We start from the raw sequence: 27,358 nt of genomic DNA on the forward strand, positions 1-27,358 counted from the left end.
CAAGTAACAACATGCATTCACCTACAAAACAGGAAGGGCATCTCATTTTTATCAGAGAGGACAGGAAGACAAATTATCATCCAAACCATTTAAAATTAAGGGGTGGGCCAAAAGCCCAGGACTTTATTATCTGCCCTATCTGCTGGATTTATAACCTGACTGTACACAGGCTTTGAAAACCAGAAAGCATTTCTTTCATTGATGCAGCCAGCACCAGAGAAAGAGCAGAAAACTGTCCTAAGACATTCTCTATAACTCAACAGTTTTCTGAGAGGCTACAGAAATTCTTTCAATCAAGAAGGTTTCATATTATATACACATTTTTTCAGGAATTTCTTCTGTTTTCTGGATAAAGTACAAAAGTATGGAAAAGCCTGACCCACTGAACTGTCTCTGATCACTGGTGATGAATGGAGGGACACAGGGAACGTCATGTGCCTGGACAGAGCTGGCAGAGCACCCAGCAGCTCTCGCCTGGAAGAACACATGGCCAAGTTGGTACAGAAATCTAGACAAAAGGCCTTTTCCTCTGCTGTTGGTTAGCTGTCACATACATATATTTTCCTTGTCATCACATATTTCAAACCTGACTAGAGATAACCTTTTGACATCTCTACAGTTGAGGTATTCTTCCAAACCAGCTGGTTTCCATTTTGTGGCCTACAAACCTTCTCAGATTCAAGCAGAAAGAACTGCTGAAGAAAACTTGGAATATCTCATTTCCAACTCATCAATAAAGAACATGAAGAAGCCATTTTCAAACAAACTTGTATTGTCCAAGTTCTTTGCTTGTTGTTCAGCTTTTTAAAAAGCAAAAGTATTTTGCCCATTGCCAGGAAGGCCAGAAGACCATTCACAAAATTTTACTTTGTGCACTAATGTAATCAAAACCAATAATTAAAAGACAAGCTGTTCATGGAAGCTGAAGAAAACGGCTTCTCCCAAGAGTTTCTGCATTCTTCAGATCACAGGTTGAGCACTTTAAAATTAAAGCTCTATTTATTTCTTTATTTATAGCATCTTAAGATGCGTTAGATCTATCTCTGGCAACAAGTCTGATATAGATCTGACCTAAGCAGCCATGTAAACTAGCATGCAAAACAACTAGGTGGGAACGAAGACTTGGTATATATAAATCCCTAACTTTCTCAGACTCTGCATTTGTTTTAAGAGCATTGGTTTCTGGTTACGACTTCATTTATGAAATGCATATGACAAATTTGCAAAAAAACTATACATGAAGAGTGAAATATTCCTGTGAGTATATCATTAGCAAAGTGAACTGCAACCGGAGTAAGTTAGAACAATGTCTTGGGATTTCATACCACTGACTATAACAGAACTCATCAAGTTTTTAGAAAACATCTACAACTCTAAAAGACATTTCACTGTAACTTGCTAACATTTGTTTGCCTTCCTGAATCTTACCTGCAGATGAAAAAGCAAAAGTGAAAACAGCTGATGTGAGAACCAGGGAAACATCTACAGAAGACAAGTCAAATCTAAATATGTCTATCAGCAGCAAGTAAGCAGGGAATAGCAGAAGCAACCAGACTAACAAACTCAGTCCCCTTGGTTTAACAGCCAGGGCATACAGGACACTCACAGATATTTAAACTTTGTGCTGAACTGCTCCCTCTACCACAGAAGCAAAGTAGGAGAGACATCTGAGCACATGGAGTGAACAGCTTGAGAAAATCACAGCTCTGAACCACCTTGCACTCACCGCTGCTTTGCATCCTTGATCCTTTTCTTGACATCAGCCTCCCGGCGCATGGTTATCGCAGAGTTCTGGACTTGACGTAGCATCACCTGCAAACAGGCATCGCACAGTAAAACTGCTGCTGTGAAATTCATTAAATCAACTCACTTCTATGATTTTCTTCCCCCTTCAAGGATACCTCAGAAATGTTTTAAATGTAAAGAATTCATGAACAGTGCAGAGTGACAATCAACACATCTTTACATTTCGGGCAGCACTTGCTGCTGGGTTGTTTAAGCAGCTACACAGTTGTTTGGAAGAAAATGTCTAGATGTAACTGAATGTCTAAGGGAATTGAAATCAGAGGGTAATGGAGCCACAGAGAAACAGCCAGGGTTCTTGGATACTGTTGTTTCCATTAGATGCCACTAGGAAGTACAGTGATTTTAAGCTGGTGTCACTTGCTGACTCACCTGGCAAACACACAAGCCCTCCTCTCACCCAGCGGCAGGCTGGGTCTCAGCCTTGCCCCTGTCAAGAGCCACAGCCCCACTGGGAAGAAGCAAACAGCTCCTCCAAAAGCCCCTGCCCAAATGCTTTGGAGCCAGCTGCACAGGCGGGGCAGGGGGAAACAGCCAAAAAGCACCCAATTTCACTTCTGTTCAAATACCTCGCACTCCCCTGGCCTCTTCTGCAGAGGCTGACATCAAACAAAGTGCCTTGTGGCCAGGAGCTGCTTTCCCACTCAGGATAAAGGGGAGATTGTGGGCAGGGGAACGTCAGCATGCTTCCCACTTGGGCTGGAGATCACATGTAGATGTTGAAGAAAGTCCGGTGGTGACGAGACCACAGAGCTGCCTGAACAGCGCTGGCGACTCACCGCCAACTGAAGTTGCCAGCTGCGTGACCAGGTGCTACCACTGGGTGCTGACCGGCCAGCGCTGCCCCAGAGCCAGCGCTCTGAACTGTCCCCCAGTGCCTCAAATGTGACGTGCTGCCAAAGCACAAGGCTCACCCTGGACTCCCGCGTGAGATCCCCTCCGAGGCGCAGCTCAAGGGCACGGGCTTTACTCTCTGCTCACGAGCCTTCTCCTCCGCTGAAACACACAGGGAAAAGGATGATGTCAACCATTCAGTACAGACAGCGTATCGTAAGGCATTCACCTGAGACCAGACACGAGCCTTTGCTGGTCTGACATGTACGCAGGTAACACAAACAGGTACAAAATAAAACCTTACATATGAGAGGGCACCACCAACATATCATCTTAAACTTGTTCAGAGGTCGCAGTCAACACCAGCATAATAGCAGTGCTAAAATTTGCAAAGGCATGTTTAAAGGAAAGATCCATGAGGAAGTTAGTAAGGAAGTGGAAGTGGATGCAAGTGACCCTGCCTGTTCTGCCCAGAAGTGTGAAGGCAGAGAAAGGCTCTCACAAAAGGAAGTCTGAGTTCAGGCTTGAAAAGGAGCCTTGAAATTACCTTGAAGAGGTATTTTTCTTGCAGAGATGGAGGGAAAGGACTAGTCTCATAAATGCTTTTATCTTTGACAATTGCTAAATTTTGCCTGGAAAAAGTCGAAGCTGTACTACACACAAAACAGGACACAGTGTTCTGAAAACTTACCACTACACCTGATCTTTGCACGCATATTATACCACTTAAAAGAAATTCCCCTTTTCACTTCTCTCCTATACTACCAACAAGACTGCCTGGCAATAGATGTACCTTCATATCGCTTAAGATTCATTCAATAAATTTCATTTTCAGCAAGGAGATCCCTTCCTAAAATTGAGACACAAGGTGCTTTGGTAAATTAGCACTGCGTACCTTGCATCTGCATGCTCTCCATCCAAAAGCACATTGGTTACAACCCTCTCATGCTCCCTTTCAGGTCAGAGGTCTGTTCTGCTCACAGATGTACCAGAACTCGTTGAGTAACTAATCTTCCTCTGTCCCACTGGCTATGAGGTCCACAGGGGTAAATGTGGACTGGCAAGTAAAGCCCTCCTTAGGCAGGGAAAGTTGGAGCTGCAGCTGCCACCTGTAAGCACCCAACTCAGGCACATGTGCTGTGGATGCAGCACTGACCTTGCCACAATGCTCCCGAGCTTCCAAGCATGGGCATTTTTGAAAGAGGATGGAGTGGTACTGCAGTGTTTGTGAAGTGTAGACATTTCTAACAGAAATAGACTGGTATAAATAAAGTACAAAACAGAAATGTTTACATGCAAGATGACTAGAAGAAACAATAAAGCACAGGTTAGAAGACTGGCTTGTGCTGGCAGCCACAGACATGATTTGTGTCACGATCTGTGCCACTATCCATCACATCTGAGAAGTCATGGCAAGTTCCCACTGACTAGAAAATGGGAAACATAACTCCATTATTAAAAAGGGAAAAAATTAAGACCTGGGGAACCACAGGCCAGTCAGTGTCACCTCTGTGCCCAGCAAGATCATGGAGCGGATCCTCCTGGAAACTATGCTAGGGCACATGGAAAATCAGGAAGCGATTAGTGACAGCCAACATGGCTTCACTAGGGGTAAATTGTGCCTGAAAAATTTGGTGGCCTTCTACGATGGAGTTACAGAGTTAATGGATAAGGGAAGAGCAACTGGCATCATCTATCTGAGCTTGTGCAAAGCATCTGACACTGTCTCACATGGCATCCTCTCTCTAAATTGGAGAGACATGGATGTGATGGATGGAGCACTCAGTGGATAAGGAACTGACTTACTGTGGCTCACTGTGGCTGTGAGACACCCAAAACAAGGAAACACAACAGTGGAGGAACAATCTTGCCCAAGATTAATGGAGGATGAGGTAAGCAAGAAGATGGCAGAATAGCCACTGGCTCCTAGAGATTAGCAAGCACCTGTCCAAAAAGCACGCTCAGTTGCCAGCCAGAAGGAATCCACATACTGTAGCCAGTGTTTGATAACCAGTATCCACCGTCCTCAGTGCCACGGTCAGCATTACTTGCAGAAATGTACATAATTCCCTTCTATGTAGTGTTACATTTGAGTTTTGTTCCAGTAATTCCCACAGAAGCACACTGAGGTTCACTGCATCTTACCAAGCAAGTTACAGCAGAACTGCACTGTGCAACTGACTTCATCAAGACAGCTTGGGTAAATGTGAAAACACAGGAGTTTGGAGACTGATTAAAATGCTTGGTCCATTTAACTGAAAGCTTCTATGGTAGAAGCTGGTGAGCTAAATGCAACTGTACCTGGGGGGAAGAACATAGCAGTAACCCATAAGGGCACAGGTCAAACCTGATCCACTAATGCAATGACAAATGAGAAGGTATGGCTGACAGGGAATGACTCAGTTACAAGTCTGAGGGTTGAGGCCCTAATGGGCAAAAATGCATCCCCCTAGGCAGGAAAATGAGCATACAGCAGCTAGAATCCATATTCACATCCTCCCAGGGGACAATAGGCATGGCATACCCATGGTACTGCCAAGCGAATCACTGGACACACTAAAATACTCCAGACTAATACCCAGTGCAGAACACAGCTGTTAATGACTTTCAGTACTGGACATCCACGTAACTCCTCACCCTTTCTGTTTGTTTGCTTTTCAAACTTTCTGAGAGGATTTCCTGAAACCAGGCAATGACAATACTGCAGTATTCAGTGCTGGTTCAGAAATATACAGAAAGCAGCTGATGGTCTCTCACAGTTACCTTGCTCAAGAACAGTACTTCTTTCCTGGGTGCATTTACTCGTTTAGGGATCTGGATGCTTATTGTATGTGTCAGGAAGTCAATTCCCAGGGAATGAAGAGTTCCTTTTCCTCATCTTAAATATATGTAAATCTTCACTCCTGAGCCATGACTCTTTAGATATGCCAAAGCCGTTAACACCAACAGTCGGAGCTGCCCGTACGTCTTTTTTAATTTTTCTTTTTTTAAAAAAATTTCCTTCCTCCTCTATAGCTATTTTTCAGTTATCATAAGTTTTGGTTCAAAAAGCTCATATGCTACCTGCAGAGACTCATCAATCCCTCAGTAGAGTTCTACAGTGTGATGGATTCCAACACATCTCTAGCAGGCAGCCACAGCATACTGGAACTGCAGTTAGCTCAGCTGAGACCCACCATTTCACACAATGCACCCTAGTTTTGAAAGAGAAAACTGCAAATCATTCCCTGGTAAAGAGCCCTCCTAAGATCAGTGTGCATCCTCAAGAGAAAACATATGCTGGAGATGATAAGAAGTTCATCTTTTCTATCAACAGCAGAAAAAAAGAACTCAGTTGTTACAGATTAAATTCATTTTTGTAGAAGAAAATAAATGAGATCTGTCCCACTGAAGCCGAGATTAATGCAACAAGCATGTTTTAGTCCTGGAGGCTTCACATGATTAAATCTTGGAGAAAACAGTCTGAGGTCTGCTGTGAGTTTTCACCCCCAGTTCAAAGCTCTTTGCTCATCACCCGCTTCACCACCAGAGCTTTGGTGATGAAAATGAGTTTACATTTCCATGCCAATGGTATTTGTTCTTAGCATTGGGACACCGAATGGCAGTATTTTTCAGTGTCAGGACACTAAAGCTCATCTTTTAAACATCATGAAAGCCTCATGGACTGCTACAAGAAAGGAACCTCTCTAAATTATACTATTTGCTCCTTCTTGAAAGGCATTGGAAGTGTGTGCTGAACACCTGCTTTGGCTATAAGACTCAATCTAAAAAATAAATTAATTCATGAGGCTTGAGGCACAGGATAAAGTCTGCTTATACTATATAGTTTCAAGTCTATCTTGTTAGGTTGTACTTCATAAAGAAGGAACGGGGAACACAGAAATTTACACAATTTAATTTTGCTGCTTTGCTTTGGGCAAAGTCAAAATCACATTGTCCTTAATGACTCTTCACAGGCTGAATGTGGCACCATCACTTCTGTATTGATCTGCACACACATATACACACATGCCTAGGGCAGCTCTTACACAGGGAGAAAGGACACATACCTCTGATTGATTTATAAAGTTGATTTATGAAATGATTAGAAGATAGAGATCAACATGTCTTACAACTTCCAAGATTCCTCCTTAACTACAGCATTTCCCCATCAGGGGTTAGGGAGACTGCTTTGTGTGTTAAATCTGTGCAAATTTAATTAAGTTATATGCCACATTTATATGCTTATTCAATTTTTATAATGTCAAATTGGGCTTTTCTTGAGGACTACAGGACATAACAGGAAGGGAAAAGTAGATGGACAAAAGGTATATCATGAAGGGAAAAAAACCCTAAGAAACAAACCAGGACTCCTTTGTATATCCAGACCAATCATTTTACATCAAGTGACAGAATAAAAATTTATTTTTTGAACAACTGCCTCAACAGGGAAGGAGCAGAAGGCAAACAGAACCAAAAGCTGATGATGTGCAAAAGGTGAGAGCAGAACTGTGGGGTAACAGGGCAACACCTTAGCCAGGCTTCAGATGGAGCAAGGGCAGACAGCTGTGACTCCAAGGGTTATTCTGTAGGTATTCCCCAGAGGAAGTGGTCTTAGGAAACAATGTACATTTCTTCCATTGCATGGAAGTCAGTCTGGGTCATGCTTAGTTGCTGTAATAACTAACTTCCTGAGCAACCATAATGATCACATAAGCAAGCAATTTCAGGTCATATCCAGCAAGGCAGCCTCTTTCACTCCTTTTCTTCGCTACAGCAAAATCAGAATGCATGCATACCTCAAAGACTCACCTATCCTTGCCATGTGCTCTGCTTTCTTCACCTCTTGTTCTGCACGGGTCTTGAAACGATTTGAAGTATATTTGTACATCCTGTGATGATCAAAACTTATTAATCAGCAAACTCAGCAGTAAGGTCATACCAAGATTTCATCACTGTATGAAAGAATAAGATCTCCACATGCTACTCTACTCAACAGATTCAGTAAATGGAGAAGGAGGTTTACATATCAGGAACTGGGCATTTTTGGATGCAGTTAGGCAAAAAATTTTTAAGTTAGAGATGCTTTAGTAGTAGCTGCAACAACAACACCCCCCTTCTGTATTAGCCATTGGGGTAGAAATATATCCATATTCCTGGAGGAAATCCCAAGGTTTAGAGGAATAACTTATTCAGAAGCAGAAAGAAAGAGTGAATATATACGGAAGGCTTCTCAAAAACCTCCCATTACAGATAAATAACCCTTCCTTTCTCCTGCAAGCAGCTGTCCACAGCTACAGTCTGACAGTACCCATCTCCATGCAGGGCTACCTGAAAGCCTGTAAGTGGCAGAGCTACTCTCTGCAGAGAATGAGCTTGAACAGAGCTTAAAGTTTCAGCTCTGAAGTTTCAGGACATTTCTGCATGCTACACATCTGACTCACATCTTTGGAAATTGTGCTTGAGTTGCAGTGGCTTGTTTCATCTTCCCTGTATCATAACATGCCAAATGCAGATCACAATCTGATTGACTACTGCAGAATGAAAGAGGCAGGCGTGTATAAAAGGCAGAAGCTTGTGAGTATGCATCATCTCTGTGAAAAGGCATGTAATTGGGGAAGAGGAGATGACACCAAGAAGGATGATCAGAGCCAAAAGCAACACAAACTGCCTTAAGACAACGAGGTTTTGGATGTATCAAGAAGAAATTCCCATCCCATACAACTTTTTATGAAAAAAAAAAAAACAAACCAAACCTCTCCAGCATTTAGCCAAAGCAAAAGCCACTAAAAATGCTGTTTTTACAGAGAGGCAGAAACACAGAAGGACATAAGACTTGATTGACCGATTTATTAATGTAGGAGGAGCCACATTTAGATCCCAGTGAGAGACAAGATCCCCCCAAATGGCAGATAATCCATCAGGATCCATAAGAAATCACCTTGCACAGATGAAAAATTTCATTTAGGTACATTTCTGTGGGTGAGCACACATGGATCAATACTGATGTCAGAAATAGTCTGATCAACAGAAAACCCGTTTCCAAATCCAGAAAACTCACACCACAAGCACAGTACACTTAAACACATTTCTGCATTTACTTAACTAATTCTCCTCTATTCACAAGGATCTCCCCACTGAGGAAAAAGCAGGTGCTACCTCTTCCTGAAATCACCCAGTAACCATGTTAGGAGATGCAGAGTCAGGTTTATGGTGGCACCATCTCCTCAAATCTACTTAAGGGCAATTAAAGCTACCCGGGGCCGAGAAGAGAACACATTCTGAAAACCAGACTGCTTTCAATGTGTTGGTGTAACTAAATTACCTCATCCACATCCCACCTGACTTTCCTGAGATAAAAAAAAAAAAAACAGGGTGCAGCTGAATTATCTCAGCACACCCAGCTCATGAGGCAGGACAGCACTCCTTTGCAACAGGGTGCAGTGCGAGAAATTGCAGGGTGTCCCAGACAGGCACCATGAGCCAACGTCGTGCTGACCATCCTGTTTCACTTTCTTTTCCAACACCAAATGACTTCAGTCACAGTCAAGAAAGCCACTATTTAAGTGGTCTGGAACAGCATATCTAGCAAAGACGTACAGAAACAGGCCAGACATACAAGAAGTGTGCAGGACACAACAGTAAAACACACGCAGCTTCAGGATGTTTGTTACAAGTGCCTTGGAGTGCCTGCATGAAGGGACACCCTTGCATATGTCCTGGCTACTTCTGCCTGCACAGCCTGTGCTGCTAAACAAGCTCAAACAGTTACTGTGGGAGGGAATGGATGGAAGCAATCCTTTGGGAGACAGAAGCCATTCCCAGGGAAGCTGGTACTGTGGTATCATACCTGCAAAAAGTGGCAAAGGATCTGCACAAAACCAGCCTGCCCTTGCTACGGGATGTTACAGGCTCCAAAAAGGCATAGAGAAGCCTCCATCCACAGAGACATGGCTCCAGAAAAGCTGATGACAAAAGGAAAATAAGTGCCATGCTCAGGAGGCAAGCTGTTATTCCCCACAAAGAACAGTAAAGGCACTTAAATACCCTAAAGCCCATGATGGATTTACATTCTTTGTTCTCTAACAGCAACACATTAACCTGCAGACAAGCCACATGCAAGCTTTTCCTTCAGAGATGGAGGCAATCTGACTTACAGCCCTACAGTAGGAGGGGAGCCACCACCTCCTGAGGGCAATCCTCCTGAGCAGATCTTGAAAGCAGACCAGGTGGCAGAGAGACAAGCTGAGGGCTGTAACCTACCGATATCCAGCATAAGGCATGAAACATCACTTCAAGCAGAAAGACACCTGGCCTAAAGTTCACCAAGAATTATGTAAAAAGGCAGCAATCAGAGTCATTTGCCAGCTCACCGTCAGGTGACATCTTCATGACACTTCCTCAAAGACTATCAAAGAGCCCTTAAGTATGTACCACCTTGGTACCCTTAATTATGTACCACCTACTTGGGCTGTATGACAGGGGAACCTTCACTGCCTGTTACCTATCCCTTTGCTGGACCAGGAAAGTTCAACAGTTACCTGGCCTAGGCTACTGAAGCTCTGCAAAAAACAGCTATAGTAAAGAGTTGACCATTGCTGATGCATCAGCTGTCCTCTAAAGAGAAATCTTAATGGTGGTACACTTCCTCATGTGCCCCTAGACAAAGTGGAGTCCCTGTACAAGTACAGGGGAGTAGTACTAACCTGCAGAGAACTCAAAGCCCAATAGCTAAATAGGGACGCATGAGCTCTGGCTCCAACTCCAAAAGAAAATCGAGCACATAAGCAACTCTTTTCAGCAGGTTAGGGAGAAAAAAAAAAAATCACCTATAGCTGTAAAAGCAGAGTAACTTCACTCTCAGAATGGACTGATTTACTGTTTTTTCCTTGGGAAAGAGCCACCCAGGGCAGATTAAGCTCTGCTCAGGTGTCTGAAGGTAAAAGACTGAGTTTCCACCACCTGTCCAGGGCACAGTGTGGGCACCTACCCCAAGAGCTGCACTGGCTCTCAGAACCCACAGTGAAGGCTTCAATGGCTTGTCCCAATGGCCACGTTGCTTCTGGAGCCCAAACTTGGCATCAGGAGTCTGAGACCAGAAGGAAGCAGTCTGGACACTCCCCAGAGAGATCTGGTAAGGCTATGATAATTGCCCCAAGCCCAAGAAGATCTACACTGTGCTCTACAGGAAGGCCTTGTTTGCACAGACTTTACTAATCTGCTGCAGGAGTGGGGATTTTAAATGTAAATGTCTTTACAGTGTTAGTGAATTTTTTACCATAAGCAGATCTACAAGGTGTCTGCAAAAATACAGTACAAGCAGATTTGTTAGATACATCTGCACCAGCATTGATCCTGTGTGCATCAGCATTGGACGCCTTAGCCCCTCACTGGGTTCATCCCCCAGCAGCAGCTGCATTTACCACAACTGGTCCCTGAGCACTCGGCATTACACCACTGTTATGACACAATGTGGCAGCATTTCTTATCTCATCAGGCAGTGTAACCCATTCTGTGGTTGAGCATTCCTGCCCTCCATGCCAGATCGTTCCTCGGTCATGAATTACCATTGCTGAGCAGTTACAATTTTCATTTCCCCTTCTACAGCTGCAACTATTCCCCCAGAACAATGAAAAACAGACACAGAAATGGTGATAGGGACCTAGAAGAGCTGCTGTCTAAATTGCCTAAAAAACACAGCCTCTTTTCCACAGGAAACATTTCTATGGTATAGAACAAAATTCTCATATCCCTCCCCAGGCATCGACTACTGACCCCTTGTAAAAGAAGCTACTGAGGCAGATGAACACCTGGGGTGACCCGGTCCTTGTTACCATGAAAATGCTAGCACCATCCTATAACAATGGCATCCTGCCTTTGAGTCTAGCAAGTCTTTGATGAGAAAACCTGTGCCCTTCTCTGCTTTTCCCCATAGTACTTTTGTTGGACTGCAGCGCAAGAGGAAGCAGCACATGGCATTCACATGCAGGTAAAACATAGTCAGAAATTCAGAGATTCTCTACCCAGCAAATCAGGATTTACAGCAGCAAGTCAAGCTGCGCCTACCGACTGCCTTCCACAATGAAATGACTGGCTTGGTCAACAACGCGAGACCACTGAAAGTTTCACACATTTTTATTTAAGAAGCTGAGTAAGTACAAGCCTGTCAGACAGACCATATTATAAGTGGAAAACTGGCCAGGCTATTAGGGCAGCAATCAATGGCATGACATTGGATCGTGGCTAGTGAAAGCACCTGACGGGTTGATAGTGAGCCCACATTGTTGAAACACTACTGCAATCCAAAATGCTATATTAATCTGAAAAAAACTCTATAAAATTACTGCTATTTTATTAAGACAAATCATGTTAAGGTGTCTAGAATGCAGCCTGTGTGCTCCCAGGGACAGAACACTGTTGCCTGAAGCAGGCTTACATACATGTTTTTCTTTCCCCTTCCATCCTCATAACCTTTTCCAATCACTGTTAAGCCAACTGGCAGCACATCTCAGCTCACTTTCAAGTTTTTGTTTAAGGGAATTTAAAAGGAAGATATGGAAAAGCATTTCCCAATCTCTACTCAAACCTAGATTAGCTACATATAAAAGTTAATTTTCAAAGCAACTGTTTCAAAGTGCTCAGCTTAGTTTCTTTTCAGTAATAGACCTAACACCCACCATACGTATTTTCTTGTCCTATTTAAAAAAAAAAAAAAAAAAAGTGTTACCCAACAGATTTTTATGGATATGACATTTTGAACAACCAGTATCTTCATTTTTCCATCTGCTCTGAAAGGAAGCCAAATTACACAAATTGCTCATGCCATTTTCAAAGGCATTAGGTTTTCCACTATCTACCTCTTTTCCCATGATGTCAATACTACATCCCATTCTCTTACCATCTGTTTGGAATTACGCAGGATACACCTGGAGAGCAAAATGCTAAACCTTTTCTGTAAGGCAACTCCAAAAACTCCCACACGTCTGCAGACTTTGGGTCCAACACTTACCTTGGCTTGTACAGGCAGCATGAAAGCCGTTTGGTTTGTACTTTGTGTCCATTTATGAAGATCCTCATTCTGGGATCAATATAAAGCACAGCAGCATAGGCACGGAAGGAGTGGCGCTCAGTCTTTCTGCAAGACAGGGATGTTTACACAGACTTTACTCAGCATTTCCTTGTAGGACTAACAGCAGACATTCTCCCAGTCTGGTCCATGTAGCCCAAAGATGAATCCATCGATTCACATGCTGAGTAATCACTATCTCTTTGTCAGAGTGCTCATCTTGGAGTCTCTGTCAGTCTGCATTCTGATTCCTATTTCCTTCACAGTTTTTTCCCCTTCATACCCCTCCAATTAAGAAGAGTCATGACATACTGCTGTCACAGAGCCTCCTCCTCTATCCAAACCAAATGAACAAGTTTCTCCATAGACAAAACTTGTAAGATTCTCATTTCCCAATAAACTGCTACCTAGGAGCCAAGTGACCAACAGAAGCACCTCCCCACACTGCTCTGCACTACCCCTGATGTATTTTAAGCACCTATGGCAGGATTCACACCTCATGCAACTGTAACTGTTATTATCTCAGCTCATAGCAATCTACTTCAAAACATGCCAAAGAGACATCCTTCAGCAAGAAAGCTAGGTAAAAGAAAAGGCCTTACTATTTTAATTACCATGCAGCTACATGAAGTGTAAAAATTTAAAAAGTTAAATTTTTTCACCTATGTCTTCTACAGAGATTTTCTATTGAGCTATACATTTTAATACTGTTACAAAACACTAATGCACATATCACTGTAGCTTGAAAAGGAATTTTTGAATGCAGCTGGATAATAAAGGTCAAATCTATGAACTGGACCATTTAACATTAAGTGTGTGCCCCACTTGCTAATGCGTTCTCTTACCATTCGGTTAGTCAGGAGTATGCTCCAACAAAAACTGCACTGATCACACACAGAAATGGGTACCACAAGGTCAGGAGGAAGAAGCCCCCTTCCTGTGATCAGTGGCAATTCTGAAAGCTCACCCGCAGGCATTAAAGGAACTGAGAAGCATATTAGACCCCTGAAGGTCCCCAAGGAGTTTGCTGCACCTGTGTACTCAATAGCATCAAGCTAATACATACATAAATTGCTAGTTTTACAGTGTTTTTACTGTATTTCTATGGGAAATTCAAGCACTTGAGGGAAGAAGTATGTAATCTCATTAAAAAAAAAGTAAAACTTATTAGGTGTTCCCATGGAGCTCTGGGATTAATCAAGCATTTGGCTCAGTTCAGCTCAGTTTTTCCTTTTCATGCTACAAGTGAACAACTCACACTCAGCTCTCCCTGAACAGGGTCCTCTGAGCACATCCTTCCTCCTCTGCAGGGAAGTCCATGAGATGCTCCTGCTCCCAGAAAGATGTGGTGATACACCCCTCCTCCACCCACACGTAACATTCACTTATGGAGGCTGACCTGTGTGGCACTTTGCATTTTTCCAGGGTTCATTTAATGATAAAATTGAACATCAGTTTGAGAGCAGCACAGACATACAACTGGTTGTCATTCTGACAAAAACATCTTCGAAGACTGTAGAAAATTAAACCTATAGCTTAGAGCTCCTTTGTTTTAAGGTGCCTACAGAAGGGCATTGAGTTTGCTGCTTTGACTAAGCTGAGACAAGCCAATGCAGGCATTCACACCAAACATACAACCGTAACGCCCACGGGCCATTTACACATGTGAACTCAAAACTGATAAAGAACAAACTAAACATCTTCTACTTTCTCCAATTCACTATAGGAAGAGAAGCTTTTAAAAAACACATATACAAAGTATATAGCCAAACCCTACACATAATTTGATCAGAGCCCGGGTGCCTGTAACACACATCACACTTACGTTCCCTCTGGAGGTGTTTCTGCCATCTGAATGTCTCGCAGGTCAGAAGTTATATCCAGCTCTGGCTCTCCATTATCCATTAGTTTGAGGTTAAAGATGATCACCAAGGTGCCTGAGCAAGTAACAAGCTGATCAGGTGAATCCCAGCCAAACCCCAAATACCTTGCCTGTGACCAGCACTGTCTGTACATACCTTTCTCACCACAGATCTTATTAAACTGCTCCATCACTTCTTGTTCTGATTTGAAAGGGGAATACTTGTAAATTAGCTCTGTCTCAATAGCAAACTTCTCCATGTTGTCACTCATAGGCTCCTGGCTTTGTGCGTTCCAGGTGGGCAGAGGAACGATGACCTGCAAATTGCATCATACTAAGAGGGACTCAGGCTTACCCATGCCAGTCAGCCCCTCCTGCAGATCATGGCCGAGCAATTTACCCCTTCCAACAGCCTGCTAAATCACTGCAAGAGCCCTTCCTAGCTTTTCAGTGATTTGCACATCAGCCAAATGCTCAAGGACCCCTCTTTGCCAGCCTCTGAGTTGCCTTCCTACAACACCTAGTCTTAGACTGAACCATTCCCAAGTAACATGTATGATACTGGCTACTCACACGCTCAATGTCTTTTCTCTACTACTTGTAAAAACTTTCATAATACTAAAAAAACACCCAAACTTTGCTTCTTTAAAGATGTCAACCTCTGTACTTAACTTCTCTCTTGAACTCAAATATCCTTCCCATCCTGATCTCACTCTATTGTTTTTATAGGGTTCTAGCAAGGTTATTGGTGTTTTGTCGTTTAGAACAAAACCACAGAATTATAGACTGCAGCTGCCTATCAAGGACAGTGAATCCCATTCTCACTTTAGAATTGAGATCAAGCCAATATTTCTGGCTCCAGAGCCACTTTAGAAACTACATCATTGTTCCCAATTTGCTTCAGCCATCAGCTGGCTACTAGCAAGCACTGCTCCCCTCAACAGGTTCTTTGTAGAGCTCCCTTCACTATCACAATGGAAAAAGCTTTCTTAGATACTATCCCAGTGCAAATTTAAAACCCTTCATTATCAGCCTTGCCTGGAAATACTTGTGCTTGAGCAAAAAAATACTTTCATGTTAAGAGTCTGGAAACAAAACAACAATGCCTGAATTGTCTATTAAGATATATAAGTCTTCAATAGATAGAACCACACTGATTTTTTTATTAAAAAATGAAAAGATCCAAAGAAGAGACATGGCTGGAGTTTATGGCCTGTGGGTAGCAACTTCAATCATACCTTTAGTTCTCTAAAGAAAATCAAAACAAAGCAATAAATTTAAATACATCTCAAATTTTGTGGGACAAAGAAAATGCAAGAAGTCTGGGCATGTCCTGAACTCAGTGTAAGCAACTTTAAGGGACCAAAACAAGCCCTTCAAACTTGCTGTAGTTTGGAGAGACCTCTCAAACAGAATTAAAACCAAAAGGAAAAAAAATCTTTGATGACTTTGCAGAAACCCTACAAGTGTATCACCAAGAGAAAACCATACACTGATGCAAGCAAAGTGGCAATCAACACTGACATAGACTCCTTGTGTGAGAGCTAGGGAAGTTCAGATGAGACAGCATTCACCAGATTAGTTCATTACAACAAAGTACATGCAAACCTCATCAATGCCTTCTTCCTCATGGAACGTCCGTGACAAGAGGAGGCAAGTCATGGTGTCATCTTTCTTTGTGAACAGGATAAAATCCTTCCCAATCCGCATGGAACCCCTGGAGACACATTTCAGGTTGCATGTTACACCTGATGCACAACACTTTCTAGAAAACAGACCGCATTACTGAGTTTTCTTCCCATTACGTTCAATTATGAGATGCCAATACCAGGTAAGGCAGAAGAAAGGCTTAAACAATAACCACCATTTCTCTCTAAGCATCTCATTACTTTCAAAAGGTATCTCAATCTGGACATTTTCGTAACGTTTCAAAACATTTAACACCAGTTACAGTTAAAAGGTGCAAAGTACAGTGCTGCTTTCCAGGCTCATACAATCTAGAAAGTTTTTTTAAAAAAGTATTTTTTTTTTAAATCTAAAAAAGATTACTAAAGTAAGATGTGACAATAACCTTAAAATATACAAGCAGAAATGTAGGTGAGAATGCAAATGCACACTTCATTTTGCTGTGCACAGAATGAGTAACAGCAGACAAGTTTCTGGGAGACAGACAATTTATTTCCTAATGTCTAATTCAAAAGACTCACTGACACTTCAGCTAATGCAACTTAGCAGCTAGTTGTCACAAAAAGGGACAGCCCTATCTTCCTCCCCACTATCCTACCCCTAATAGTGCCTTCCCCATCTTCTCTTTTCCCCTATTACCCAACTTGTCCAAAAAGACCTTAACAGAGAAAAATTAACATGGCATCAAAAGAAGGATTAGTGTTCTGTCACTTCCGTTCTCTTTAGATTGGCTTAACAAAATACCAAAGCCTACCTTTTGCATGCTTAGGCTTCAGTCTGCATTTCTTAGCTGTAATATAGTATGCCTCTTGCTCAAGGTCAAGAATAGGACAGAAATCTGCCCTGAAGTGCATAGGCAAGATTTGGGAACTGTCCTGCACTGCAGCTGTATGAACAGTATCTCAAGGTCCCTCACATTCCTTTTTTTTCTTTCCCCCCAGATTATAAGAGTCCCACAGATTTCCCCAGTAGGATGCATATAAATAATCAAGCCACATGGAACACCATAAAGCAGAACAGCCGATCAGAGTAAGCCATAAAAGCCCTCTAACTTTCCCAGACATCAGTTCACCACAGCAAACATGCTTCTCTTTCCTAGCAAATCCCCTCCTACCAGTAAGAATTCCTTCCTACTTCTATTTCTCTGCCACTTAATTACACTCCTCTCATTCCTTCCATCATTCCCCTCTTTCTCAATGCATGTTTGATTTAATAAAAAAATAAAAGGTTTAAGTCCATCTGACTTGAAGCAGATCACTTTCCTAGTGAGAGGCTGCAACACTATTTTGCTTTGATTTTCCTATCTGTCTGCCACAGACATATTAAGGTTTTGTTTCCTGCTCTTTCATTTTTTTTTTTTCTCCCCAGCTCTGATCTGTATCACCTGCATCACACACACATAATGGCAAAACACTGTCAACAGCTTTGGACAGACTTCTCTGCCACTGAAGAACTACAGATGTTCATAGAGCTCCTGTCTACCAAACCATGGCATCTTTATTTAGATTTCATCTGGGGTTTTTTGTTTGGTTGGTTGGTTTTTTTTTCTCATGGGAAAAAAAGATATACACCTCCAAGCAAAAAAAAAAATTTACATTCTCAACTCTAACCGCTATAATCTCAGGAGGCTGCCTTTTGTTATACCTACGATTTCAAGCCGTTCCCATACTGTCCAATTTGAGTTGACTCAGGTGATCGTTTGGCTGATTTGCCAAACTGAATAACACTGGCAGCTTCATCTGGAATGAGAGACAGGAAACAAAAAAAGTTTATTTTAATATACAGACACATACATACACATCTTTTAGATAAACTTATTCACCACTGTAAGTAGCAGAGAAAGACTATAGCATGGAAGAGGCCAGAAGCCTAAGCCAAAGCCTCACCCTGAGGCTCTACCATACAGCCCTGTAAGATACACATCGCTTGATGGCATTTACATTATCCGAAGCTGTGTACATATGCCACTATGCTGACAAAAAGAATTTAAAGTTTCAGACTAGCCCAGTGCCCATCTGAACTGCATAAAGACACTTCTTTTTACAAAAAAATGTCCACAAGATTATCTGTTGTGTCCACCACAGTTATCAACCTGAAAATAAACCAAAACATATCCTGGGATGCTGCAGCTCTGCTGTACTGCTGACACCACAGACTTGAAACCACTGGCACCAGAGCATAAGTCAGTACTATGAAAAAGGTCTTGAATTCAGGATAAACATTACTTTTTCTTCATGGTGTTGAATGGAACGCTATGATTAAATAATGCACTAGTAATACAAAAGCTCATTTTTGCAGCAGATTGCTGGACTAACAACAGCAGAACAGCTGTGGGTAAAAAGGCACTACTAGCAAGTACCACAGCAATTAAGAGTATTTTATTAGCACAGGACAAAATGAAAGGACGTGATGGCTTTACAGCTGAGAGGGTCTGTCATTTTTAGTTCAAGACTTTCTATTGTTCAAGGGATAAAGTCTTTTAACATCATCCATAGGACAGAACAATTCCTCTCCCTTCCCCCAAGAGACAGTAATCATTTCTCCATAGAATTTACTGAGAGAAATGTAATGCAATTCCAGAGACAAGGAACACGAAGTGGATTAACAGGAAGGCTAACAACAATTACAGCCCTCAAATGCGTACACAAGCTGTGAGGGAGCATGGGACAACACTCACCCCACCAGCCAGCTAAGCAGAGGCTGAGCCTATGGGACAAGCTGGATTTAAGCATATGGGAGACTTACCCAGGTCCGGTAGTACTGCCAGTGAGCTTTTACAGCAAGACGTTTAGTACTAATACCATTGGTCTAACACGAAATCACTGAGCTGGGTGTCAGAATGCCATTTTCCATTCAAATGACATTCAGATTTAAAGCCTCAATTACAAGGTGAAAATACAGAACAACTGTGCAAGGACCTCATTGCCTCAATTCAGTATGTCCATAATGGAGCTCCACAGGGATTTCAAAACCAACTTTTGACTGGATGAGAGTACATCTTCCTTTCCTTCAGCCTACTACAGTATTTTCTAGTCAAACAAAGAAAACATTAGATTATCTCATATTTGAAATGTGCGTAAGGATACTGATGAGTATTATGATACTACTATTATTACTATCACTGTGTTAGTTTTAAAGACTGGTCAGAAAAGGGGCTACTGGAATGCTTTTGCTACACAAAATGTTGTATCAACATCTGTTTTTAAAAAAACTTTGACAAGCCTAAAAAGAGTAAAGAGTAATTGTCTGAAGCATTTCCTCTCTCAGAAAAGGTAAGCATATGGTTTGTTACTCAATGCTGGATGTCCAACACCACCCTATAAAGATTCTTCCTTCTGGGCAGAGGGGCGAAGATAATGACAAGCAGAGGGGACTACTCGGGAGCAAGGAAGCATCTCTCTCTGCTGCAGGCTTGCTGTCTTTGGGAAAGATTTAATCTTTACTGCCTCCCAAGAATCAAGGTACAAATGATTTTTCTTTCAGCTTTTTTGAGTTAAGGCTCCAAAGGGAGTTTCACTTCAGGCTATTTTAGTCACACTGTTTTCGTTTTGTTGTGTCTCAGAGTTACTGGATTTAAAAAAAAAAAAACAAACTCCCTGGCAACAAAAAGCAGGGTAATGTAATCCAAACAGATGAAAAAACAATCTGAAGGAATTCACTCAAGACGGCAGATTGATCTTCAGAGCCCAAGAAAAGGAATCAAGGGCACAGATAAAAAGTTGTCTAATAAGAAATATCAGACACCTGGGATGAAGAACAGGGGGAAAGAGCTGTTTAGTTCCTGACTGCTGGTCCTCCAGGACAGCAACAGAGCATCCTCCTGAATGACAGACAGTTACAGCACACATGCCTGCTGACACACAACGCACCACCGACATCCCTGCAGGCAGCTGCCTGCTCCCCCGCTATGGGTCATGAGCCAAACCTCCCTGCTCCCCCTACACTATGGGTCACAAGCCATACCTCCCCTCTCCCCTGCTATGGGTCACAAGGCAGCCACTGAAGTCAGACCTGGCCTTACCCTTTGAGGAGAATCCTCTCATATTTTCAAGTTCTCCAGCTGAGAATACACTAAAGGTCCCAATCTGGACACAGAAAATTATTCTTCCTGCCTTCTCCATAAATTCATCTGCTATATTCACATTAGGTAGAGTACTTGCAGTAGACTCAACAGCATCCTCAAAAAATATCCCAGAGCCAGAGTATCTAATTTACTACCTGGGGGAAATCAGCCTAAATCAAGATTACTTCCAGTCAAGCTTTCCTTGGGACAGAGGAACAGGGGAGAAGCTCTGAGGTCTTCTGCCACTGTAACAAACACAAGACACCCACTCATCTGAGGAAAATGGCTGACCACAGCTAGTGACTGACAAATCAGTTTGATATATGTTACTGTGATTTATTTCAAAAATCTGTTAACTTGAGAGGAATCATCAATGTGCTACAAGGTTGAAGAGACATTTTCCACTGAGAAATATGTAGACCACTCCCCTGAGAGTGGTTACCCAAGTGTCTCTGCCTACACGTAAGAGTGTATACACACACTTTAAAATAAGTGCTAGAATCTCAGTTACATTTAAACATAATTTCTCAACACTGTGAGCTTTGGATAAACAGTATTTCAAAACTACAGGATCTAATAAAGTAACCAAGACATTAGTACTTAAACTGCATCCAGTAAAATAAAAGCTCTTTTGAGCTTCCAAACTTCACAAATACAGTTTAAAGAGCAAGAACTAATATATTTACTTCAATCCCTGGGAAAGCAATGGAACTAGTCTTCTTAAAATGAAGCAGGTGATTTGGATAAACCAGCAAGGATCTACCGCAGGTAACTCACACCTGAGCAATCTAGTCACCTTCTACAACAAGGCAGCACTTTCTGTCAACATGGGGAGAGCAGTGGATGTTGTTTAGCTGGGCTTCAGCAAAGCATTGGACACTCATTCCTACAACCTTCTCCTGGACAAACTGGCAAGACACAGACTGGATAGGTAGTATGCAAGATGGGTAGGGAACTGGCTCACAGGTCATGCTCAGAGGGTGATCATCAATGGCTTTTACGCTGGTTGGCAGCCTGTCACAAGTGGGGTCCCCCAGGGATCAACGCTGTGCCACACACTGTTCAACATCTTCGTAAGAGATCTGGATGATGGGATTGAAAGCACCCTCCCCGGGTTTGCTGATGGTGAGCTGGACACATCAGAAGGGAGAGCCATCTTAGAGAGAGACCTGGACAGGTTGGAAGAGTGGTCAAGCAAGAAGTGTATGAAGTTCAAGGGAAGGGCAAGGTCCTGCACCTGGGATGAAATAACCAAAGAGCTCAGTACAGGCAGGGATCTGTGTGGCTGAGCAATCTTGCTGAAAGGGGGTCCTGGTGGACAAGCTGAAGATGAGTCAGCAGTGCACTGCTGCAGCAACAAAGGCAAAGGGGATCCTGGGCTGCATCCACAGGGGCATTACTACAGAGAGAGAGAGATGCTATCATCCCACTCTACTCAGTGCTTGCCAGGCCACATCCGTGTCCAGTTCTGGTCTCCTCAATTCAAGAAACACACAGACAGACTGGACAGGGTTCAAAAGAGAAGGTGATCAAAGGGCTGGAGAATCTGCCCTATGAGAAAAGATGGAATTAGCTAGGTCTCCTCTTCCTGGAGAAGAGAGGGCTCAGGGGGAATCTCATCACAGTATTCCAGTGCTTAAAGGACAGCTACAGCTAAGAGGAGAAAGGCTCTAGCTTCACAACGAGCCACATGGAAAAGATAATGGGCAACTGGTACAAATTGCACTGGGTAAGGTTTCATCTCAGTATAAGAAAGAAATTTTTTAGAGTGAGAATAATCAATCACTGGAACAACCTCCCCGGGGATATGGTGGAGCCCTCATTGCTGGAGTTTTCAAGACGTGATGGGACAGGGTGCTAAATCTAGTCATGCTAAATCACATGCTAGTGTGAGCCCCAACAACACTATGGCAAGTCATGTAGGTCTTCTTCTTAACATGTCAGCTTTATGTACAATAAAAATAATCCTTAATTAGAATTATCATGTGGAAAAATAAAACTCTCCCAAGCTCTATGATTTCTGTTGAATCTGTATGGATGTTGATGCTATTTTCAACATAAGAAGGCAGAAAAGTTCAATAAAAGGTTTTCTGCTGACATCTCCTAAAATCATCTTTCAAACTGGTAGATCTGCATTATAAGAAATTAAAACTCAGACCCTTACAGCCAGGGACAGAAACAGAGGGGCATATGTTGGGAGTCAGAGTAACAGACTCTCCCGACCCACTTCTGCCTTGCGTTTACAGGCAACCAGTGCAGCAGATGGAGTTTCTACCTGGCTGTTCTTGGTCAAGTGACTGTCAAATGCATATCAAGATTACTCTGACCATCCAGCATTGAAGCTATGAAGACGTGATCACTAGAGCTAGACTCTGCATCGAAACAGTATGTCTCTAACCACTGAAAGTTAAGAAGGGCTTTTTTGAAAGTGCTAAACAAAGTTGGCATATCAATTTTACATTCTGAAAAGCAATGTCCTGGAAAGGGCCAAAGATAACTTCACAGCCTATTTAAAATTAAAAGAAAAAACAACACTTTTTTCAGACACAGAATGAACCTCACTTTGACATCAAGACAGTCAAAGGACATAAAGTATATGGTATTTGCTGTAAATGATGTACAGTACTGTGAAATATCATTACAACCCACAGTATCTGCCAATCTCCTTTACAGAGTATCTCAGACTACCAAAATCGGGATAAAATCCTTCAAGATTTAGCAGAAAGATCAGACAAAAGAAGCAACTTAATACATAGCCAATACTTGAATCCCACTTTGTCATAAAATCAGCAATAGGGGAGCAACAACAGCATAAAAGCTGATATTAGACTCTGAAGCATTAGAACTGACATTTGACACCTACTCTTGATCCAGAGACAAACATGTAGCTTTCAAGACATGCAGAAAAGGCTGTGTTTCTCCCTGATCCAAAGGCTTGTGAGAAGACCACAGTTAAGTCTCTAAACTTGTTTTACAGTTGGGGCTTAACTGCTTCCTTCAATTCCATTGGTGACAGAAAAGTACTCTCAGAAGACCTGTTTAGCATCCTTAATTGTATTCCAGAGAATACACAAGCTATCTAGGGTTCAAAATAAATTCCTTCATGCAGGTCACAAATCTGCATATCAAAGATGTTACTGTATTTTTATAAGCATTAATAAACAGAACTAAATGCTTCATATCTGTACTGGTTTTGGCTGGGCTAGAGTTAAATTTTTTCATAGTAGCTTGCATGGGGCCATGTTTTAGTTTTGTGTTGAAAACAGTTGGTAACACAGGAATGTTTTCGTTATTGCTGAGCAGTGCTTACACAATGTCAAGGCCTTTTCTGCTCCTCACCCCACCCCACCAGCGAGTAGGCTGGGGGTGCACAAGGAGCTGGGAGGGGACGAGGCTGGGATGGCTGACCCCCACTGAGCCCAGGGATATTCCAGACCACAGGACGTCATGCTCAGCAATAAAACTGGGGGGAAGAAGGAGGAAGGGGGGACATTCAGCGTGATGGCATTTGTCTTCCCAAGTCACCGTTACATATGATGGAGCCAGCCCTGCTTTCCTGCAGATGGCTGCACACCTGCCTGCCAATGGGAAGCAGTGAATGAATTCCTGATTTTGCTTTGCTTGTATGCACAAATTTTTCTTTCCCTATTAAACTGTCATTATCTCAACCCATGAGTTTTCTTACTTTTACCCTTCCAATTCTCTCCCTCATCCCACTGGAGGAGTGAGTAGCTGTGTGGTGCTTAGTGGCTGTGTGGTGCTTAGTTGCTAACTGGAGTTAAACCACAACAATACCACAATAGGATTTTAAAGTTCTGAGGGATCAGAACAAATATGTTAATTGATGCATATTTACCCATCTCCCACTTTCTACAAAACCTTCCAATTTAGCCTAACTTTTCTCCTGAGTAGAGAGCTCCTCACAGGAGGATTTACCCATCTTCAAGACACAAAGTGTTGTAGGATGACACTGCTGTTCACTGATGCTAAAGCAAAGCAAGGAGGCTTTTCTCCTGCTAGATCCAACATGGATTTACATCAATTCTTATGACAACGCAGAATTACATCTGTTACATTCCTCTCACACTCAAGATTTCATACTGTCAAGTATTGATCTCAATCACAGTGCCAATGGTGAAACAACTGCAAAATGCGTCCAAACTAAGCTTTCCAATTTCTGGCATGGCACAGTTTTTTATTAAAGCTGAGATACACTAACTGCTTGGCAGCCTCTAATGGCGAAAAGGCTTATGCCCATCAAAGCTTGTGCTTGTTTCTTCTTCTGGCTAGCTACACTACTCTCCCTCCAGCCCCAAGGTCAACTTCAGTGTACTGGAAAACCACAGGCCAGGCTGACTCAACTCTATAAAGCAGCAAAACAATTTTCTTTTGATCAGATTAGTTTTCTGCAACTGAAAAGGTAAACAGTTTGGTATATGATACAGTGCAAAAGAGGCAGTGCAGAGGTAGGAACACATATCCAGGCATGGAACATGCCCCTTTCAACAGAACCAAGCTGTTAATTCAGCTTAATCCATAACACGAAACCTCAGATCGAAAATGCAAGTGTAACTTCCTGTCACTTACTTGAATCCATTCCCGTTCCATCATCCAAAAAACACAGCATGAATCCACCTCGTAGGTCTTCCCGTCGCTCTACAAGAGAAGAGTTATTCACTACTCCCACAAGCAAAAGTTAGAAGTTCCATAAAATGGAATCAGTGTTCACAACAGAAGTAACACAACAAAAAGGACTTTCACAACCCCAGTACAGCTAAGCTGTAAGAGAGAGCACCGGCTTTTTGTCACAGAATGGCTAAGAACTTCTGCACTTTAAACTGTATGTAAATATATGCTACAAGAGTATATTGTAAAAGCAGGTTTCTTATGCATGCAGCATAAACAGCTACTCACTTTACCTGACCTCAGCCAAAGGCTGATCTAAGTGCTTGCCCAAGTTATTTGTAAAGGTACTACTTTTTGAAAGACGACGGGCACTGGGGCATAGGACAAGCAGTAAAATCATAAAATTATTTAGGTTGTAAAAGACCCTTAGGATCGAGTACAACCATAAACCTAACACTGCCAAGTCCACAACTCAACCATGTCCCTAGGCACCACATCTACATGTCTTAAATACATGTAGATAGTGACTCAACCACTTCCCTGGGCGGCATGTCCCAATGTTTGATAACCCCTTCAGTGAATAAATTTTTCCTAATATCCAAACTAAACCTCACCTGGCACAACATGAGGCCATTTCCTCTCATCCTAACACTTGTTACTTGAGAAAAGAGACCAACACCTACCTTGCTACAACCTCTCCTCAGGTTGTTGTAGAGAGTAGTAAAGTCTCCCTTCGGCCTCTTCTCCAGACTAAACAATCCCAGTTCCCTCAGCTGCCACTCATAAGACTTGCTCTCTAGACCTTTCACCAGCTTCATTGCTCTTCTTTGGACATGCTCCAGCACCTCAATGCCTTTCTTGTAGTGAGCGGCCCAAAACTGAACACAGCATTGGGCATAAACACCCTCACTCTTATTCTACCAGGCATAACACACATTTGCAACCTAAATCCAAGTTAACTACTGATTTAACTGCTGACATGCACGGAAGCAGCAGGAGTGACTTACCAGTATAAATGTCTATTCTTGTGGCATCTGCACCTCTACAAAGCAATGAAAACACAATCAGTATTCAAATGTCAAATAGAAATTAAGCTAAAATCCAGGCAGGTGCAATAATTTCCAAAATTAATTGGCTGCACAGATGAAAGTCCACAAAGGCCCCAGAGTCAGCACTAACAAAATAGTTAAAAGACACATTGTTCTACTTTTTGCCTACCTACTTGAACCCAAACTCCAGCACAAGACACTGCTGCCACACAACTAAGCTTAGTTACAGTATCACTGGCTTTTTAACAAAAGTCATATTAAAGTGGAAGAGGGATTCAAATAAGCACACACTTCTGAGCTCCCCTCCTGTAAGAAACAAACAATACCTACATTTTTTCTGTCAAGCTGCCTATAAGAAATTTAGTAAGTCCACATAAAACTCCATCCAAATATATTCAAGTTTGTCACAGGAAACTGTCATTACAAGATCATTTACGTAAAGCCCTTCATACACTGTGCATCCTCCTCTGTACCTGAAAAAGCAGCATATACAGCACTACTGTCCTCTTCTCAAGAACAATTTTTAATTATTTTTTCATGTAGACCATCACATACCCTTGGTTTGCTAATCAGAAGAGCGCAGTTGTAGTGCTGTAGTGCTGTAATAAAATCTCACTTTCCAAATGCCAAAGTCACTTTGTCTTGCCTTTTCATCTCCAGCCAAGTACAGCTAAAAGGTACCCTTTCCCAGAAGGCCGACCTCTCTTTTGCCAGAATAGGAACCAAGAGGTTGAAGACAAAGACACCTGTTAATCTCAAAGCTACTACATTTAACTATGTTGTAGCAAAAGTGAAAACAGCAACAGTGAGCACATACACATGGCTGATTCCCTACATAAAATTATTCCAGTTTCAGCTCTTTACATTACAAACTGCATAGTGTGACAATTCACACTTGGTAGAAAACGATCTCAAAATACTTCCATAGTGCCACATCAGAATATTCTGTAAAGCTCAAGAGGTAAGTACACAAAGGTTTAGGACACAGCTGTAGCCTGGATTCCCTAAAGCAAACATGAGAAAAGTCTCCTCTAAAGTGTCTAACTGTTCTTGCTCTATTTTTCAGCGTGCCACTTCTGATTTCATTTTCATCCTATCACCATGCTTGATACTAAGAGTCAATGATTATCTAAGTGTCTTAAGAGGTCCAGTTCCAATAATTTCAACAAAAAGGCAGACTTCTTTTTTCCTTATAGCTATCTCATGTCTTCTAATAATTTCCCTTCCAATCTGAGTTGTTCTATGATTCACTCAAACTTAGCTTTCCAGGAATAATACCTTTCTTTTTTTTTTTTTTTTTTTTTTTAAATGGGGTACATGTGGCAGTGTAAGAGGACCAATGGAAATATACTAAACTACAGCAAAATCTTCTATTTTGTATTTTTCATAAA

At 42.1% G+C, this 27,358-nt stretch overlaps 1 protein-coding gene across 1 annotated transcript in view; it reads right to left on the reverse strand.

Moving 5' to 3' along the window:
- LOC104363929 (ATPase MORC2) overlaps window positions 1-25,956 on the reverse strand; it is a 51,045-nt gene extending 25,089 nt beyond the window's left edge. Inside the window, 11 exon segments of the mRNA XM_042793961.1 lie at window positions 1,727-1,812; window positions 2,718-2,779; window positions 2,782-2,799; window positions 7,429-7,508; window positions 12,626-12,751; window positions 14,508-14,619; window positions 14,701-14,860; window positions 16,152-16,260; window positions 17,878-17,968; window positions 24,880-24,948; window positions 25,926-25,956. Of these exon segments, the coding sequence (XP_042649895.1) occupies window positions 1,727-1,812; window positions 2,718-2,779; window positions 2,782-2,799; window positions 7,429-7,508; window positions 12,626-12,751; window positions 14,508-14,619; window positions 14,701-14,860; window positions 16,152-16,260; window positions 17,878-17,968; window positions 24,880-24,919 (884 nt within the window). The 5' untranslated portion in view covers window positions 24,920-24,948; window positions 25,926-25,956.
- Window positions 25,957-27,358: the final 1,402 nt, after the last annotated feature.

Source organism: Tyto alba, unplaced genomic scaffold, assembly GCF_018691265.1.
Source record: "Tyto alba isolate M040663 unplaced genomic scaffold, T.alba_DEE_v4.0 Super-Scaffold_200000100656, whole genome shotgun sequence".
NCBI classification, from domain to species: domain Eukaryota; kingdom Metazoa; phylum Chordata; class Aves; order Strigiformes; family Tytonidae; genus Tyto; species Tyto alba.